The following is a 21,457-nucleotide window of genomic DNA, read 5'->3' as shown; positions in this document are numbered from 1 at the left end:
AATGCACATTCTCGATAATTTATGACCATGCTGCAATAAGGAATGGCCGACACAAATAATTAGAGCAACTCCAGCGGGCCGACTCATTTCGTCCGCGCGCGTCCGTTTGAGTCGACGCGGACAGAAAAGTCGGCCCAACGCGCCGATTCAAACGGACGCACGTCCACTTTTCATCCGCCTGTCGATCCATTCCCGGCCCAATTTTGATCTTGATTCGCGTCGGCACGAATATGAAGCGGACGTGTGCCTCTGCCAGCAGCCGGTGCCGACATACCTCCCCCCAACGCCGCCACCACCGCCTCGCTGCCGGGGTACCGAAACTTCCCACCCACCCACCCACCCCCCTTCCGACGCCGCCGTGGGCAGGAAGCCGCCTCCCCGCCCCGGCCAGCTCCTTCGTCCGGCACCGCCCGCTGTCCTGACACCGGACGCTCCTCGGACTCCGCCAGGTCAGCCACCTGGTCCAAGGGAGGCACGCGTCTCTTCGCCGGCCAACTTCTGCGTCGACGCCCACAAGCTGTTCGACAGTTTGCCAAGATACAAAATGGACTCCGCCGATGAGTTTTTTTCCCCACAATTTCCTTTGCGACTCCGACGATTACTCGTCCAAGGAGGAGGAGATCTTGGCTGTCGTGTTGGTCCATGACCACCTTAATAAGCAGTAGTCGTTGTTTCGTGGCTCGATCCCAGGCCACCTTCCGGCGTTGAATCGCAACCAATAGAGTCACCATTTCCTTCTTTGGAAGGACTGCTTTGACACAACCAACCCGTTGTTCAAACATCAAAAATTTCGGCAGCGTTTCCATATGGGTAGGCATCTTTTCAACCGTATTGGAGAGGGGGTGGTCAGATACTATAATTATTTCGAGTGCAAAGAGAATGCCCTTGAAAAGATGGGCTTCTCATCTTATCAGAAATGCACGGCAGCCATCCTGATGCTTGCATACGGAGAGCCCAGTGATCAAATAATTAGCATCATGATATATGGCCATCTGTGGAAATTTCGTATGGACATTTGATCATAATATTTTGCAAAAATATGAATGCAAGCGCTCTGCAGAAAGAAGAAGAAATTGAAGCCTCTAAACAGCATATGTACGGATTATTTATTTATTTTTGCGAGGGACGGATTTGTTTTCTTGTTGCCTCAAATTTTCAAGCCCGGCAAAATTTCAACATGAGCTTTGATATTATTTATAGTAATTCGCAACTGTGTGCACAAAATCCATGTCTTGCATGTGTATGTACTTGTGTCCCAGACATAGACTACAACTGCAGAGTTTCAGGCTTTCAGTTCTGAACCTTCTTCAAGTAGGAAGCCAAGTGAGTTTTCTGCTGTTCCAGGACAGTTTGAGCAGCCTCTTTGTGATGAGTTGAAACCCAAAAATAGCCCATGAAATCTCTCTGTCTCAGCATCTGTTTGCTGCATCACAGAGAGAAACCAGACATGCCTCTCCTTGCCCAGGTTGAATGGAACTCATGGATCAGATATTAGTAGTAATATTCTTGCCTGTTTTTTTTTTCTTTTTGAAATGTCACTTGTATACAAATGTCATGGCGATAATTCTAACTACGATCCTTCATTCAGTTGATAGAATGATTAGAGATGCAACAGGTACAGGCATCAAAACTGCAACAGGTGTACTTAACTGGACCCACCCATTAATACTTCAGTAAGCCAATTAACCAAACAGTTAATCAGCATAGCTTTGAGCACACAAAAAGGCCACCATATGCCAACTTTTTCAGCCCTGCAATGGCTGTGAGAAAGTACTACTGCCCTGACCTGGCCATAATGCTGCTTTTATTTCGGTGCCATGAATTGGTGGTAGAGTACATTGCCATTGCTCCTGGTTGGTAAACCCTCTGCATTTTCCGGATCCTTTTGTTAGAACGGATAGATATTTGGTAGGAGTTTTGCAGAAAAAAAGAAAGATGAATTCTGCAGGAAGTTTGACAGCAGACAAAATGTTTTCAATCTTGCCAAGGTAAACTATGCTGCACTAGTATTGTGTTTCTATTTTGCATTTCAGGTCAGCCATGGGCCATCTGAATCTGATGAGCGTGTATCTACAGGTCAGAGTTGACTCCAGAAAAGTGATGCCAGCTAGCATGAGCATTGAAATACACCATATATATTCTAAAATCCTACGTATAAACAAATAAAGCTTGACTTTGACCTGTCACATGTACACACGATGTACACACTGCATCTAACAGTTCCACAATGGCAGCTACAGCTCACCTGTCACACTCATCCAAAAAGAAATACATTTGTGGTGGATGGGATCAGTTCCCTGTCATGCACCGGAAAAGCAGTCGTTGACAGCGAGAGGGTTATGTCATGTTCACAAGATGATCCAACTCAATTAGTTTTGATAAATCTTTGCACTGATGCAGACATAAAACTGCTCATCATCCAAGGATCATGTCATGTTCACAAGATGATCAACTCAATCAGTACTAGCTAGTGTGTATTTTGCATCCACATGTCCACTTCCTTCCTTTATTTCTTTCTTTTTTGAACTGAAAATGTCCCCATCTTCAATCCAATTTTTCGGACCTGTGAAACTACAAGCTCTCCTGAACTAACTGGAAGCTCAAAGCAGTAGTGAAATACAGCATCTCTCAGAAGAAAGGAACATGGCATAATAATTAGCATTAACATAATTAACATTGAGGATCTACTAAGGATGATTACAGGTCCCATCACCACTCAATTCAGGACGGCAGGTCGGAGCAGACAGCATTCTTCTTTCTTTGTACAAGATGAAAGCTCCTCCCTCCCATAGCCTGGCAGAGAAAGTGAAGGAAAACACACACACACACACACACACACACACACACACACACACGGAGCAAAACGGGAATTTGGTTCGGTTCGGTTACCTATACTAGTCAGTTCGGTTTCATCTTAACTAACTAGACAGCAAACGGCGCAAACCCGAGATGAAGCCAGATCTTCGACCCGGTTCACTTCAGGGTTCGCCCTGAAAAAGGAGCCTCTCTCTCTCTCTCTCTCTCTCCCTCTGTATGTTAAACGCCGGTCGATTAGCTCTCGGCAGCCATGGCGGCGGGCACTATACAACGGCGACTGCAGGTGCCAGGGGAAACTCCATGGCGGGCGGCGGGTCGGGCCAGCAAAACTCGAAGGGGGCTTCGATCGCGGGGGCCTGGGCCGCCAGGAGGGTGATCTCTCTGGGGCATGCCTCGGTGTAGTGGAACTCGATCTGGAGGCGGTGGTGCAGCGGCGTCGACGCCATGAGCCCCTTCTTGATGTCGGCCTGCAGCTCCCGGATCGGGATGGCGGCCAGGAAGCTCTTGATGTACTCCTTGCATGCCTCCTTGCCCTTGAGCACGACGAGCTTGGTCTCCTCGGTGTCGTCGGTTCCGCTGTCCTGCTCGGTGGAGGAGCTTTCCGCAGAATCCTTGTGGTGCGCGCTGGAATCAGGGCTGCCTTCTTTCTTTTCGGCTGGCTCTTTGTGAATTGTGGTGCTGTCGTCGAACTTCAAGATGTATGCCTGGTTGCAACCTTCATACAGCCTCTCACCAAGCGTATCAATGATGTAATATGCGTCAGCCTCGACCTTGAGAACAAAAAAATGGTCGTTCCAGCTGACAACATAAAGAGTAGGCTTCTCAGTGGAAGCCTCCGCTGCTTGGCTGATCTCTTCCCAGATGTTATCGAAGGACATGGCACCATCAAGGAAGTCAAACCCACTGCCATCCTCTGCACTTTCAGGCTGGAAAAACCCAACGAATGACTTGTTAGGAGCAACTGTGAGTGGGCGGATCTTGGCATGAAGTACTGTCTCAAGATCAAAGTGCTTGTCGGGGAAGCGCTCTCTATAGGTCTCATTCTCACAAAGTTTCCTCCACTCTAGAGATCCTTCTCGGATGAGGCTGTCAAACTGTGAGCGGATTGGCATCAGCTCCTGGTTTGCCTGGAACCAGTCCGCGATGACAGCCACCAGTGCGGTGCAGGCACTCTCCCCGGCAGCCCGTTCACTCCTCTGGTCTATTGATGCGAAGAACACCTGGGTGGAAAGCTTCAAATGCCCATCACGACTAAGTACCTCCTTTGACTCCCAGTTCCCCACAACAAAATTGTCATCGCCAAATACTGACTCCATAGTACTAACAGAACCACTTGATCCCTGAAAATAAGAAAGATCATACGCTATATCAGCAAGCCTCCAACGATGGTGCCACAAAACCAAGAAAAACAAAGGGAAATGGGCATGAAAGCAGTAAACAGAAAGTGAATATCAAGAATCATGTCCCAAGATATGAAAGAAATAGGTACCCCAGAAACGGATTCATCAGAAGAGGTTAATAGCCGACGATCATAGTCAATATCATCGCCACCCTCTTCGCCATTCTTGTTCTTCAACAAGGGTTCCCCTTTCTTCGGCAGTTTGACCTTTCTCCAAGGAAGTATGCTCCTTTTTCGCGGAATAACTACAGAGGAATTCTCCTCCGAAGTGGATGATGGCTCTTTCTCTACATGATAGCCGGCGTCAGATTTACGGTGACTGTAATATATCCAGTCCTCATGCTCTCCATCAATCCTTGCATGTGCATAAAAGAGGCCACCAGCTACATTCACAGACTGCAGCGAACCGTAGCTGAAGGACTTCCTGACAGTTGAACCCCCAAAGTCATCATCCCTCTGTCTATCATCTAGATCATCATCAGAGTCAATAACACAAGGGTATTCGGCGCCGTCACTATGAACATACTTATCACTGCTGTCATCCTCTCTCTTAGCCTTCTTAGACCTCCGAGTCGACACAAGATCTGTGATGATTTTCACCTTTCTCAGCCCAGCTTTAATAACAGAATGCTCATCTTTTCCAGAAGGAACAGAGTCACCAGAAGATGGTGACAATGGGACACAAGCAACAGAACGCTGTGCTGCATCTGATGATTGCTGAGGAAGTCTTAGTTCCACCAAACTCAGAGTGAGCTGAAAAAAAAGGACAGTAATTAACAAACTGGTTGACTATATGATATATGGTGTTCCAATGAGAAAACAATATATATTGGACAAGAAAGTGTCATTGGTTTATAGCATCATATCCACCAACATACATGAAGTGATGGGGAAGACTCAGGTGTGCCATTGGGCACCGATAATGGGAGGATGATCTCGATTTCCTCTTCAGGAGCAGATGTGTAATCTGCTAGGTTCAGTGATGCAGTTCCCAAAATTAATTCACCTTTTGGGCCTTTATTTGAATCCTGCAACAATAGAAACAAACCATTGAGAGGTCAGAATAAAGTGCAGGAATGCATTAGAACAGACTAATCAAAAGAAGATGCAAAGTGTTCTACACATTCCAATTTACACTAGTTTAACTCAGCAAAACTGGTAGCCTGCCTCATGTGGATTTGAATGCTGTGGTCAATTAACAATAGTTTAACTCAGCAAAACCACTAGCCTGCCGCGTACAGCTTTAAATGATGCGGTCATTTTGCACTAGTTCAACTCAGCAGAACTGGTAGCCTGCCTCATAGGAATTTAAATGTGTCGGTGAAGAAGTACAGTAGAGGGTATATGGCACCAATTGTAACTATCCGTTTCTTTTCCCTGATAAATGGGTGGCAACTAGCAAGCTCCCACTAGATTAGCTTCCAGTTACACAGTGTACTCAAAACAATAAATGGCGCAACGGCGAATCACCAAGCAAACAACATGACAAAATGACAATACCGCCAATCACAAACTAGTGGAAACAGCTGGGACAACAAGGCACGGCATCATTTTTTTCATTGTGTCGGTGTTTGTCTAAAGGCTCACAAAGCAACAATTGGCAGGACAAGTACAATAAGCCTAATCAATTCATGTATGGACAATCTCTCCTGAGTTTGCGAAGCCCGACAAGAGTATAATTAATCGTATATTGCATTATATCGCTTTCTCCTTGTACCATACCTAGTTTACAACAGCAAAGCTGAAGCTACTAATATGAACAACATAGATACTTATCATTAAATCAACAGCTCGGCTTTCATATATTCAAATAACTCAGTCGCCAAGACAAGCATATACTGGCTAAAAAACACCTCATTGTCACCAGTAAGCTATTCTAAATTTGCAATAAAGCTAAACCGATTTGTAGATTCCAAATAACAAACTACATGGCCTAACCACCAGAATCCTAATCATTGAACATCACAATAGCCAAAAAGGGCAGAAAAGTGGCTAAGATCAATAATCCTATCGTCAGAAAAACTGAAATAAAAACCAGCACCAACCACACTGCTTGCATGTTTTTCAGAAAAAAAACTTTTAATCAATTTTATAATTGTCTTATTCTGTTAAAGCTAATAATAAAATCTAGAATTGTCATATATTGTTAAAAGCTTGGGTTTGTTGCCTTGGATTGTTCTGTTGCTGTTGTAAAAGGCAAGATCCAAACGAATTATAAACACGTTATCGTTTTCAACGAAAAACCAATGAGACTGACTTTTTCAACGAAAAAAGTCAAAACTTTCACCATCACCATGACCGGGGATGAAATTCTAAAAAAATATATCCAAACAGGAATGATTCAAACACCCACGCGAAACTTTTAATCTAATGATCCAATCGAATCAGAATCGGCACAAAGTGCGGGTGGAGAAATCGTCAAAATAACATATCCATCGATCCAATTACGTCAAGAACATATCAAAATTACTTTAATTTCCACACGAAAAGAAAAAAGGTAGCAGTACGCGGAAAGAGAAAGAGGGGGGAGTGTGCTCACATTGAGGACGGAGAAGGAGAGGTCCCAGGGGTGGAACGCGGCGGCGGGCTTGCGGTGCGAGGCCGCGGTGAGGGTGACCACGTCCTCGAACTCCTCGTCCCACGCCACGGCCGCCGCGGAGGGCTCCGCATCCACCGCCGGCGCCGGCGCCTCCAGGCGCGTGCGGTTGCGGCAGACCCGGAGGCCCTTCCACCTGGCCTTGGGGCCCTTCCACTTGAGCTCGACGGCCATCCTGGCCTCGGCATCGGCGTCCGTCGCGGGGGCAGGGGGCAGGCCCTCCGCCCGCCGCACCACCAGCCGCACGCTGAACTTCCTCGCCGCCGGCGGCCACGGCCACCGCATCGCCAACATCAACGAGCCTCAGAGAACTCTACCTCCGGCGTAGAACTCCGGCGCAGGAGCCTCCGCAGCGCCTAACCGAAAGGGAACTCCTTCTCCGTCCAAGAACGGCGCCTTGGGAGCGGATTGCGCCGGCGGGCGGGCGAGGCTGGAATCGGGCGTGATGGGACGGATTGCGGCGAGGGGGTGGGGGCGGGATTGACAAGGGGGGAGCGGATTTGTGTCGGGGCGGGGCGGGATTCGGGGAGTTCGTTGGAGATTGGGACGCGGAGGCGGAGGAGGAAGAAGAAGAATATACGAGGAGAGAGGAGAGAGGAGAGAGATGCACGGGGCGGACGGAGGAGAGTGAGCAAGAGAGAAATAATAACACACGCGGGGGCAGGAGGAGGCCCATTCTCGTAATTTATATTTTATTTATGACGAAAAGGTGCATGGTAGTTTACTCCAGGGCGCGGTGGGGCCCGCCGGTCGGCCTCCCGGATATTGTTATCCGTGGTGTTAAAATTCGGGTTAGTCGGTTGGATCTTTGGTTGCGGGACGTGTTTGGGCTGACGGCGGCCGTCGGATGCCGGAGCGAGGGCGGCGATGTGGGTGGACCGATGGAATAGGTTTGTTGGAGGACGGTGCGTTCATGTTTGTTACTGCTCGCGTATTTGGTGCCCTTGGACCAGCTCCAAGCGGTTAGGGGCGCGGTTAATTGCTATGGATAATTCCTCGCGAAATATTGCACCCTCCGCTTTTAAAATATTGATATATATAATATTCACTTCGTTTCAAAATAAGTATCTTAAATTTGTACCAACTCTACTAAGCTTGAGACATTTATTTTGGGACCGATGGAGTAATAAGGTGTAGTATTGTTTTTCTTTTAATAAAGTCAAACATCTCTATTTTTTGGGCCAGCTCCATTAATTGGACCCATCATGAAAATATATGTTGATATTCTAGGAGTATTTATTTGGTACGTACTCCTCTGAAATTCTGACCGAAAACGTTCTATACTAGTTTACAGAGGGAGTATTATAGATCATCTTGATATTATTTTCCCCTATAAAACTCCTCTAAATTTGATCAAGTTTGGCTTTTGGAGACAGTAAAATGCCTTATATCTCGGGACAGATGGGGCATCATAAATGTGACATGTCGGAAAGCTATCGTAAATGAACGTTGTACACGTGAGGTTGTGTTTGGCCCCGGAGCTGTAATTACCGTGGATAAGGTGTCGGTAGTGTCGGTGTCGAACCGGTTTGTATCCTACGCCACGTAACACCGCCACACTTGTTAAGATAGGTGGCATGTGGCCCACCCCCGTGCGGCGGCGGCATAGTGGTACGATGGGGAGGAGAGCTCGCGATCAATGCTCCGCAAATGTAGAATTTGGCCGAACCTTGTTGTATAAGATCATGCCATGGTGTGATCTCCCGTGTCGTGGTTATTTCTAACAACAAGCAAAAAATAGTGCATATTAATGTTGCAGAAATGATTTTTTCCATGTATGTCATGGAACAATGCTATCTATAGCCAAAGATAGGTTAGGAGGGGCAAAACAGATAGTACGCCGGCATAATTGCAAACGGGCATGCAGGGGTAGTCGGTGACATGTGCCTCACCCTGTGCAGCGGCGTAGCGTTACTAGGGGGGGGGGGGGGAGTTCATAATCAATGCTCCACAAATATATGTCGTCTTGCATGTCGTGATAACGTCAAGCAGAAAGAATAGTACGTATTAATGTTGTAAAAATGACTGTTTTTCCTAGACTAGATGGCATGGCACGATATTATCTATAGCCACGGGTAGATTAAGAGAGGAGAAGTCGGGACATATAGACAATATATGTATAAAAATATAAAATGATAAAAAATCCAAAACATATTACACATATACTTTTTTTATGTCTAGTTTATTTCGAAATCCTATCCATCTTACATTATGAGGATAACCATTTCGACAGGGAAGCACGTGTTTGAATTTCCACACACATAAGCTTTGCACTTCTTCACGGGTAAACACACATCAAGTTGCTTGGTTCACAAGGATGAAACTATTTACAGTAAGATATATATGGCAGAAAGTATAGTGCATATTAATGTTATAAAAATGATTGTTTTTCCTACATGGCATGGCACAATACTACCTATAGCCACAGATGGGTTAAGAGAGGTGAAATTAGGATATATAGACAATAGATGCATAAAAATATAAAATGATAAAAAAAATCCAGAACATATTACACATATTTTTTTATGTCTTGTATGTGCATGCAATTCTTCATAAAGAAACGTGGTGGGCAAAATTTGGTGCTCTATTGTTATAATTTTTTTGGCTTTTTAATCCTTTCACACATGTCACAAAAACTCATGTTCTTAATCTCCACTGATTTTATAATAAGCAGACAAAAGAACTCAGACATTTACACGTCTTGTTTTCTTTCGAAATTATCCATTTTACATTACGAGGATAGCCGTTTCGACCGGGGAAGCACGTGTTTGAATTTCCACAAACATAAGCCTTTGCACTTCTTCACGGGGTAAACACATCAAGTTGCTTGGTTCACAAGGATGAAACTATTTACAGTAAAGATATATATGTATGGCTGGATAGCATGCATATATGGCTTCACCACTAAGAAACATACTATACTCGAGAAAATATTCTACAAGAGGACAAAAGGCAAGGTTGATTAAGTTAAAAGTAGTACGTAAGTACAAGACATGCGTGTGCAACCCAGCTAATTAATCATGGGTAGGTTAGTCTGCGTCCTCGGTCAAGGCTCCGGCTTAAAAGGCTCTCTAGTGGAGCCAAAAGCAGAGGCATTATTCAAAGCTAAGCGTGTGCTTTGTGCTTGTGTTTTACTCTTGATCGTGATCTTGGGAAAGCTATATACTGGGTTTGGGTTCCTTAACCCATCTGGCAGCACATGGTCTTGACACGTGGATTGGCCTACGGGATCGCCATCATCAGGGCCCTCTCCAACTGGAGTACATGTGTTACACTCGCCATCACCGGCGGGACGAGCTTATTACCATCCTTCGAAGATAAGCAAGCTGCAAAAGTAATTCCATGGAAAGTCTTTTGCGTTCGATATGAGGCGTCCTTCTCATCGACCTATCTATGGACTAGTTTCTCATCGGTGGATTGGTGGGGTATATGCTATTCTAGGAAAACAATTGCTATAGAAAGAACACATATCACTTATGTTTGGCATTCGACAAGTACTACAAGAAATTAGTTAAGCATCACAACAATTAGGAAATACTCCCTCCGTCCCAAAATTGCTAGATAGACCCGTATCTAAACAAACCTAAGACAAAAAATTTGGGACGGAGATAATGCATGATAGGGAAATTTCTAATCAAGTTTTTTCATTTTTACCAAAAAGATAGGAAAGCTATGATTGCCGGGGCGGCGATCCTCGTGGCTGGCTCTCCAGCGAGCGGCGTTGAGGCAGGTGTTGGTGGTGTGCTTCGGTCATCTGGGTGGCAGGTGCGCGGTTGCTGCTGGTCATGGAAAAGTTGTCGCCGACGGTGGCGGCCTCGCCCTGATCTGGATCTAAAGTTCTCAGCCAATCGTGGTGTGCCCTCGTTAGGATATATGGGTCTGTGGCCGGTCCCATCGGCGCGGTGGATGGAGGGGTTGAGCGAAAGCTTTGTGTTTTGACGTCGACGATATTGATGCATGTGGGTGTCGGAGTCCCCTTGGGGGCGCCGCCTTGGTCCTCTCCTTTCCCGTCAACACTCTGGGTAAAAACCTTCCTCCACTTTGGTAGGCATGACAGCGGCGGCGCATGGCGGCGTTAACTTCTTGGGGACATCGTCGTTGAGTGTGGATGACTATCGGTCGTGGTGGCGAATCTCCTACGCTTCTCCTTGGCGACACTCTAGCAGCGTATGCTAATTCTTATCGCGTCTTTGATGTGTTTTCTCGTGTTTTTCATTTTTATCAGCTTTTGAGGATTTCTTCAACACTATATATATCCTTGTTTAGCCGATTGACTTTATTATTATAGTATAAAGTGATCTATCACCGGAGCTTGTTTTCCCAAAAAGAAAAATATGTGACAGAAAAATTCCTAATCAAGGTATTTTTAACAAAGATAATCAAATTTGAGACATGAAAAAAAAAGGATGGGGTGGACCATGCAAGAAGGTATGGATATGCTGTCCAGCTGCCACCATGTGCATTTTGCAGCAGAGGAATTCCTCGTCCATCGGTTTTGCCGGACAGCTAGGAGAATAGTATGCCTGCGTACAAGCAATTCCAAGCTAGCAAGGGGCATCCACACCACATGTGCCATGGTACGTTCCAATGCTTGCTCTCTGCAAGATGCCAAAGTTCTCCCCTAGAAATACTTTTTCCCTAGGGACTTCCCCTAGAAATACTTCACCGGCTATTGTAGTATCTTATTTGCTTTCTTTGGAGAAGACAACACCATGACACATCAAGTTATCCATCCATCTATGTGACGTGCTTTGTGATGAGAGCAACGAGAAAGCTTTGCCCATGAAAGCGCAATGAAGGCTCTTTTGACTTTCTTTCTGGGGCGCACTAGCAATTCTCAGGACCCCGGCCTCTAGCCGTTGTACATTATCTTTATAGGAAATCTTGACCTTTGACATGGGACAGAAGAGAATATAAAGTTAAAAAAAAAAGACAGTGGTTTGCCTATGTGACTGATCTCTAAATAAAACAGTACATAAAAGAACTTGTTGATCCTGTATCCTTGGATATTTATGCCAAGTGAGGTTTCGGGCGGAAAGATTCGGGAAGCGTACAAGATATTAAGTTTTTTATTTGGTATTTATCTTGGCGTGTACTTTAATCGATGATAACTTGGCCAGGTGGTGCCATAAGGTTATCACCCTATGTTGAAACATGAGACAATTGAACATATCTTTTTTGCATGCTTGAATAGTGTGGCGTGCGATTGTTTAATACTACTCACCTAGTATGACACGTGGTTTTGGGTTCTTGTTATGGAGTGTACTTAAGTCTTTATGCTATCTGATATATGTTGGGGTTGTTACCCCTTTTGGCTTGGTCACGATGATATTGTTTTTAAGAGAAGAAAATCCCATAACATGATACTGGTAATGTTCTCATGTATTAATTAGACGCGGTCATGGGTTTTACTATAGTGATTGCTTGATAAGGCATCGAAGAATGTTGCCGTTGCGGGATTGGAGCGCCTTACAAGTGAATTATTTTCTGGTTTGAATGGTAGCATAAGAAGCTGGCAAGAGTTTGAATTCACGCACAATTGAACTCTTCTCATGCATCGGAGATTGTCTTACTTTGTAACCAAAACCACGGCCTCTAACCATATTTTGTTTACCTTAGACATGGGACAAAAGAGGTTAAGTTAATAACCAAAAAATGTTTTGCCTATCTGTGTGATCTCCAAACAAATTATAGATGAAAAAACCTGTTAGGCTTCAGTATTCTTAGATGTTTATTATGCCAAGTGAGATTATGGGCGGTAAAATTGTGGAATCTTACTAAATATCAAGTGTTTCTTTGGTATTTATGATGGTGTGTCATTTTGTCCGGTGATAACTTGACCGAGCAAAGCTAGAGGGTAACACTCAATGTTGCCTTTGTTTGAAATATGAGATAATTCCATTTAGATTTTTTGAATGTTTGAATGCTTGATTAGCATGGTGTGTGATACATTTAGCATTTAATACTACTCCCCTAGTATGTGACATGTTTTTGGGTCTTGGATATGGAGGGTGCCTGGTGTTTACAATATTTCATATATGTTGGGATTGTTGCCCTTTTTGGTTGTTTTGGCATTGTCGTGATGATATTGTTTGTAAGAGAAGAAAACCCCATGAGATTTTGTGGGTGATGTCCTTGTGTGTATCAACTAAAGGAGGTTGTGGGCTTTACTTCAATGATCGCTTGATACGAAACTGATGGAAGCTGGCATTAGATTGGCCTACAGGTGTGTCTGTATCTTGGTTTGGTTGTCGTGCACGCAACTGGCTTGCTAGCATTTGATTTTGCACTTGTCATGCACACATGTTTTGCTTGACACATGTAAAATAGTGTAACAATACAATATCTCTTAGGCTTAACTTCTATCACCTTCCTGCCCAGAACCTCCCTCGATTGTGAGCAATATGATGCATAGGGGGGAGGGAAACAAAGTTCTTTCATTGTCATGTACATGAAGTATCTTGAATTTGACATGGGACAAAAGAGAATAAAGTAGAAAAATATTTCTCCTTATATGATCTCGAAAAGAAGTTATTAGATGAAAGATTGTGTTATTCTTCCAAACTCTTTGGTATATATGCCAAGTGAGGTTCAAGATGGAAAGATTGTGAGACTTACTAGATATCAAGTTTCTTCTTTGGTATTTATGTTAATGTGTCCTTTCAACTAATGACACTCGGCCAAGCGGAATTAGAGGGTAACACTCAATGCCGCCTTTGTTTGAAACATGAGACGGTTCAATTATTTTTTAAGTTTGAATACTCGAGTAGCGTGGCATGTGATGCATTTAACGTTTAATACTATACTCCCTCTGGTATGACACATATTTTCGTGTCCTCATTGGAGTGTACCTAAGTCTTTACACTATCTCATGTTACAATCATTGCCCTTGTTGCTAGTTTTGGCTTGGCTGTGATAGTATTTTTTGTAAGAGAAGAAAATTCTAGGACATGTTGTGATGATGTTCTCGTGTATCAAATGACTTTGATCGTGGGATTTACTTCAGCCATTGCCTGGTAAGGCACACATGGAAGCTAGAACCATGAGATCAAAGTGATTTACAACTGTATTTATGCCCTAATTTGGATATGTTTCCCGCAAGATTGCTAGCGTTTGATTTAGTCCGAGTCACATAACATTTTTTCTTCGCACATATGAACTTGGTGTTGTAATAATATTGATTGTGAACATGTAAATGTAGAGGCTATAAACAACAAAATAATTTCATTGTCTTAAAAGGTTCTCTTGGACTCTGCATCACTAGGATGCACACAAGATCTAGCAAATACCACGGCTCCCGCATAATGATTCAAGTAGATCACAAAGAAGTAGTTGACCTATATTATTTATATAGTTCTATTTCCTATGGTAGAATATAAAATAGTTCACAAAAAACCCATGTAAAGCCATATGTCTTCCACATGCCATTGTCCCAAGGGAACCAGACACTGAACAAAATGCTATTTGCAGTCACATCTTTGGTGTCGAGTGCTGCTTTTGAGACTTAGGTTGGGTTTGTGCCAAATTTTGCTAGCTCATCTCTTCCGGCTGGACATCGTGATAAAGCTCAGGTGCATGTTGACATGACCGATCTCGTCGTAGCATGCGATCCACCAAGTACAACGATTTCCGTGTTCCCCAGCCCTCTAACAGCCATCCAACCAAATCGAAAGTCAAACCACGTGTTGTGCCTGCTTACCCCATTGGCAATTCAGAGATGGTGACTGATGGAAATGAAGTGGAGAATGTGATGTCGCTCAAAGCTACGTCGATATTTCCCCAAAGAGGAAGGGATGATGCAGCACAGCGGTGGTAGGTATTTCCCTCAGATATGAAACCAAGGTTATCGAACCAGTAGGAGAACCAAGCAACACAACGTAAACAGCACCTGCACACAAATAACAACTTCTCGCAACCCGACGTGTTAAAGGGGTTGTCAATCCCTTCCGGGGTACGGCGTCTCAAGATAGGAAAACGTACGTGAGGTAAATTTGTAGTAGGTTGATAGATTGAACGCCAAACAAATAAATGAGAATAAATTGCAGCAAAGTATTTTTGGGTTTTTGGATTAATAGATCTGAAAATAAATGGCAAATAAAATATATCGCAAAGACAAATAATAGGAGAACCAAGGCTCTCTTTCTTTACCATGTTTCCTAGCAACAAACTCTTTCTTATCATAATGTTGATTCTTTGATTGCGGGTTATCAAGATCAACAGCAGGTTCAATTTCTACATCATTATCATTACTAGGTTGAGCATCATTATGAACATCATCATTAACATTTTCATTAGGTTCATGTTCATTACCAGGTTGTGTTTCAGGATCAGACATGATATATCATTTGGATTATCAGGTGGTTCAGCAATAGGTTCACTAGAAGTTTGCACAGTTCTATCATTTTCTTTTTCTTCCTTTTAGAAGAACTAGGTGCATCAATATTATTTATCTGAGAATCTCGCTCAATTCTCTTAGGGTGGCCTTCAGGATACAAAGGTTCCTGAGTCATTCTACCAGTTCTAGTAGCCACTTTAATAGCATAATTATTTTTCTTACTATTCATCTCATTGAGCAATTCCTTTTGAGCTTTAAGTACTTGTTCTACTTGAGTGGTAACCATAGAAGCATGTTTGCTAACAAGTTTAAGTTCACCTCTAATATTAGAAATATAATCACCCAAGTATTTAATCATATCAACATCTTGTTTTAATTGTCTACCAAAATAAGCATTGAAGTCTTCTTGCTTAAACATAAAATTATCAAACTCATCCAAGCATTGACTAGCAATTTTAGCAGGGGGATTTCAGCTTTATCATATCTATAGAGAGAATTTACCTTTACTACCTGTGTCGGGTTATCAAGGTCTGGAGGTTCTTCAATAAATAAAGGATTAAGATCATATGTTTCTTCAATAGGCGGTAAATTAAGACCATGTATTTCTTCAATAGAAGGTAAATTCTTAACATCTTCAGCTTTAATACATTTTTCTTTCATAGATTTCTTTGCCTCTTGCATGTCTTCGGGACTGAGAAATAGAACACCTCTCTTCTTCGGAGTTGGTTTAGGAATAGGATCATTAATTGGAGCAGGAGCTAGCTCAGGAGCTGGCTCAGGAGGTGCCCAATTATTTTCATTTGTCAACATATTATTCAATAAGATTTCAGCTTCATCCGGTGTTCTTTCCCTGAAAAGAGAACCAGCATAACTGTCCAGGTAATCTCTGGAAGCATCAGTTAGTCCATTATAAAAGATATCAAGTATTTCGTTTTTCTTAAGAGGATGATCAGGCAAAGCATCAAGTAACTTGAGAAGCCTCCCCCAAGCTTGTGGGAGACTCTCTTCTTTAATTTGCACAAAGTTGTATATTTCCTTTAAAGCAGCTTGTTTCTTATGAGCAGGGAAATATTTAGCAGAGAAGTAATAGATCATATCCCGGGGACTACGCACACAACCAGAATCAAGAGAATTAAAACATATTTTAGCATCACCCTTTAATGAGAACGGAAATATTTTGAGGATATAAAAGTAGCGAGATCTCTCATCATTAGTGAACAGGGTGGCTATATCATTTAATTTAGTAAGATGTGCCACAACAGTTTCAGATTCATAGCCATGAAAAGGATCAGATTCAACTAAAGTAATTATATCAGGATCAATAGAGAATTCATAATCCTTATCAGTAACACAGATAGGTGAAGTAGCAAAACTAGGGTCAGGTTTCATCCTAGCATTTAGAGATTTCTTATTCCATTTAGCTAATAACCTTTTGAGTTCATATCTATCTTTGCAAGCTAAAATAGCTAAAGAAGCTCCTTGATCAAACAAATAAGCCTCAGGAATAACAAGTGATTCTTCATCATCATTTTCATCATCATAATCAGATTCAATATTTTCAATCTCTCTAGCCCTAGCAAGTCGTTCCTCGAGAAAATCATCAAGTGGCACAGTAGTATCAAGCATAGAAGTAGTTTCATCATAAGTATCATGTATAGCAGAAGTAGCATCATCAATAACATACGACATATCAGAACGAATAGCAGAAGCAGGTTTAGGTGTCGCAATCTTACTCATAACAGAAGGTGAATCAAGTGCAGAGCTAGATGGCAGTTCCTTACCTCCCCTCGTAGTTGAGGGATAAATTGTTGTCTTAGCGTCTTTCAAATTCTTCATAGTGTCCAGCAGATATAAATCCCAAGTGACTCAAAGAATGGAGCTATGCTCCCCGGCAACGACGCCATAAATTAGTCTTGATAACCCACAAGTATAGGGGATCGCAACAGCTTTCGAGGGTAGAGTATTCAACCCAAATTTATTGATTCGACACAAGGGGAGCCAAAGAATATTCTCAAGTATTAGCAGCTGAGTTGTCAATTCAACCACACCTGGAAACTCAGTATCTGCAACAGAGTGTTTAGTAGAAAAGTAATACGATAGTGGTGGTAACGATAACAAAAGGGTAATGAAAGCAAAGTAATATTTTTGATATTATGTAGTGATTGTAACAATAGCAATGGGAAAGTACATAAGCGTAAACCAGTATATGGAAAGCTCGTAGGCATCGGATCAGTGATGGATAATTATGCCGGATGTGGTTCATCATGTAACAGTCATAACATAGGGTGACACAGAACTAGCTCATATTCATCAATGTAATGTAGGCATGTATTCCGAATATAGTCATACGTGCTTATGGAAAAGAACTTGCATGGCATCTTTTGTCCTACCCTCCCGTGGCAGCAGGATCCTAATGGAAACTAAGGGATATTAAGGCCTCCTTTTAATAGAGAACCGGAACAAAGCATTAGCACATAGTGAATACATGAACTCCTCAAACTACGGTCATCACCGGTAAGTATCCCGATTATTGTCACTTCAGGGTTAACGGATCATAACACATAATTGGTGACTATAGACTTGCAAGATAGGATCAAGAACTCTCATATATTGATGAAAACATAATAGGTTCAGATCTGAAATCATGGCACTCGGACCCTAGTGACAAGCATTAAGCATAGCAAAGTCATAGCAACATCAATCTCAGAACATAGTGGATACTAGGGATCAAACCCTAACAAAACTAACTCGATTACATGGTAAATCTCATCGAACCCATCACCGTCCAGCAAGCCTACGATGGAATTACTCACGCACGGCAGTGAGCATCATGAAATTGGTGATGGAGGATGGTTGATGATGACAACGGCGACGAATCCCCCTCTCCGGAGCCCCGAACGGACTCCAGATCAGCCCTCCCGAGAGGTTTTAGGGCTTGGCGGTGGCTCCGTATCGTAAAACGCGATGAAATCTTCTCTCCTATTTTTTTCTCCCCGAAAGCAGATGTATAGAGTTGGAGTTGGAGTCGGGAGGTCTCCAGGGGGCCCACGAGGTAGGGGGCGCGCCCTAGGGGGGCGCCCCCACCATCGTGGACAGGGTGTGGGCCCCCTAGTCTTCATCTTTGGCGAGGATTTTTTATTATTTATTGTAAGATATTCCGTGGAGTTTCAGGTCATTCCGAGAACTTTTGTTTTCTGCACATAAAACAACATCATGGCAATTCTGCTGAAACAGCGTCAGTCCGGGTTAGTTCCATTCAAATCATACAAGTTAGAGTCCAAAACAAGGGCAAAAGTGTTTGGAAAAGTAGATACGGCGGAGACGTATCAGGGCACCCCCCAGGCGCAACCAGGGCCCGTTGTGTTCCTTTTGGCCCATAGAAATTCTCCATAAAGTTTCTTGGCATTTGGACTCCGTTTGATATTGATTTTCTGCGATGTAAAAAACATAGGAAAAAACAACAACTGGCACTTTGCACTATGTCAATAGGTTAGTACCAAAAATGATATAAAATGACTATAAAACTATTACAAAACATCCAAGATTGATAATATAACAACATGGAACAATAAAAAATTATAGATACGTTGGAGACGTATCAGCATCCCCAAGCTTAACTCCTACTCATCCTCGAGTAGGGAAGGGACAAAAACAGAATTTTTGATGTGGAATGCTTCCTAACATGTCATATCATATTTCGTTCTTTATAGCATGGAAATTTGGACTTTTATATTGTTCAAAGCAATAGTCTAGTTTTGACATGATAATTTAAATACTCAAGCATATCAACAAGCAACCATGTATTTCAAAATATCAACGCTAAAACAAGCTATCCCTAGCCCATCATGCTCAACCATCGATCCATTCATGAAACACACTCGCATATTAGCTACACCCAATACTCAAGTACAATCATATTGCCTCCTAGTTGGTGCTTTTTATAAGAGAAGATGGAGACTCAAATTCAAAATAAAAATTGCATAAAGTAAAAGATAGGCCCTTCGTAGAGGGAAGTAGGGATTTGTAGAGGTGCCAGAGCTCAAACGAAAAACTTAGAGATAAAAACATTTTGGGAGGTGTATCCATCCCACCAACGAATATGACTTAGAGTTCCCAATACTTTCCATGCATAGATATATCATAGACGGTTCCCAAACAGAAAATAAAGTTTATTCGTTTTTCCACCAAACTTTCACTTTCCATGGCTAACCGTATCCACGGGTGCCCGCCATACCAACACTTTTCAAGGAATTTATTATTTGACAACATGAAGTAAATTCATTTTTTTATTTCGGGACTGGGCATCCCTAATACCTTTGCCTTACTCTCGTGCAATGAAAAGTGAATAAACACTCATCTTGAGAATAACACATCTAGCATGGAAAATATTAGCCACCCCTTGATACGTCTCCAACGTATCTATAATTTTTGATTGTTCCATGCTATTATATTATCTTGTCGTCTCAAAACCATCTCATCTCAAAACCCTAGTTCGTCTCTTGTATCCAATTCTTGTCTCCAAGTCCGGGATTGGTGCTAGTAGGTTGCCAGTAGTGTTAATTACTCCTTGTAGTTGATGCTAGTTGGTTTAATTGGTGGAAGATCATATGTTCAGATCCTTTATGCATATTAATACTCCTCTGATTATGAACATGTTTATGCTTTGTGAGTAGTTACGTTTGTTCCTGAGGACAAGGGAGAAGTCTTGCTATTAGTAGTCATGTGAATTTGGTATTCGTTCGATATTTTGATGAGATGTATGTTGTCTAGCCTCTAGTGGTGTTATGTGAACGTCGACTACATAACACTTAACCATTGTTTGGGCCTAGAGGAAGGCATTGGGAAGTAATAACTAGATGATGGGTTGTTAGAGTGACAGAAGCTTAAACCCTAGTTTATGTGTTGCTTCGTAAGGGGCTGATTTGGATCCATATGTTTCATGCTATGGTTAGGTTTACCTTAATACTTTTATTGTAGTTGCGGATGCTTGCAATAGAGGTTAATCATAAGTGGGATGCTTGTTCAAGTAAGAACAGCACCCAAGCACCGGTCCACCCACATATCAAATTATCAAAGTACCAAACGCGAATCATATGAACATGATGAAAACTAGCTTGACGATATTCCCATGTGTCCTCGGGAGCGCTTTTCCTTATATAAGAGTTTGTCCAGGCTTGTCCTTTGCTACAAAAAGGATTGGGCCACCTTGCTGCACTTTATTTACTTTTGTTACTCGTTGCTCGTTACAAATTATCTTATCAAAAAACTATCTGTTACCACTTATTTCAGTACTTGCAGAGAATACCTTGCTGAAAACCGTTTATCATTTCCTTCTGCTCCTCGTTGGGTACGACACTCTTACTTATCGAAAGGACTACGATAGATCCCCTATACTTGTGGGTCATCAAGACTCTTTTCTGGCACCGTTGCCGGGGAGTGAAGCGCCTTTGGTAGGTGGAATTTGGTAAGGAAAAAATTATATAGTGTGCTGAAATTTACTGTCACTTGTTACTATGGAAAGTAATCCTCTGAGGGGCTTGTTCGGGGTATCTTCACCCCGACCAGTAGAGCAAAGAGTTGCTCCTCAACCTACTGAACCTACTGAAAATGAAAATAAAAATACTTGCTTTGAAGTTCCTTCGGGTATAATAGAAAAACTGCTAGCTAATCCCTTTTTAGGAGATGGAACAAAACATCATGATGAACATCTAATATATGTGGATGAAGTTTGTGGATTATTTAAGCTTGCAGGTGTACCCGGAGATGTTGTTAAGAAGAAGGTCTTCCCCTTATCTTTGAGGGGAGATGCATCGACATGGTATAGGCTATGTGATGATATGAGGTCTTGGAATTACAGACGATTGAAATTGGAATTTCATCAGAAGTTTTATCCTATGCATCTTGTTCATCATGATCGCAATTATATATATAATTTTTGGCCTCGCGAAGGAGAAAGCATCACTCAAGCTTGGGGGAGGCTCAAATAAATGTTATATTCATGCCCCAATCATGAGCTCTCAAGAGAAATGATTATTCAAAATTTTTATGCTCGGCTTTCTGAAAACAAACGCACCATGCTTGTTACTTCTTGTGCTGGCTCTTTTATGATGAAGACTATTGGATTTAGATGGGAATTATTGGATAGAATTAAACGCAACTCTGAAGATTGGTACCTCGACAATGGTAAGGAGTCAGGTATGACACCTAAGTTTGATTGTGTTAAATCTTTTATGGATACCGATATTTTCCGTAAGTTTAGCACTAAATATGGACTTGATTCTGAGATAGTAGCTTCTTTTTGTGAATCTTT

General features: G+C 42.5%; 1 protein-coding gene across 1 annotated transcript; it reads right to left on the bottom strand.

The window, feature by feature from the left end:
- Positions 1 to 2,655: 2,655 nt before the first annotated feature.
- On the bottom strand, positions 2,656 to 7,467 carry LOC125507472 (uncharacterized). The gene is made up of 4 exons (XM_048672044.2): positions 6,756 to 7,467; positions 5,095 to 5,244; positions 4,307 to 4,969; positions 2,656 to 4,157 (listed from the first exon to the last, which is right to left on the bottom strand). The coding sequence occupies exons 1-4, from the start codon at positions 7,104 to 7,106 to the stop codon at positions 3,081 to 3,083; spliced, it is 2,241 nt and encodes a 746-aa protein (XP_048528001.2). The 5' UTR covers positions 7,107 to 7,467; the 3' UTR covers positions 2,656 to 3,080.
- Between the last annotated feature and the right edge of the window lie 13,990 nt (positions 7,468 to 21,457).

This window comes from Triticum urartu, chromosome 5A (assembly GCF_056163025.1).
Source record: "Triticum urartu cultivar PI428250 chromosome 5A, HENAU_Tu73, whole genome shotgun sequence".
Classification (NCBI taxonomy): Eukaryota; Viridiplantae; Streptophyta; class Magnoliopsida; order Poales; family Poaceae; genus Triticum; species Triticum urartu.
Note: the sequence above shows the minus strand (reverse complement) of the source record. Positions and strands in the feature narration are given on the sequence as shown.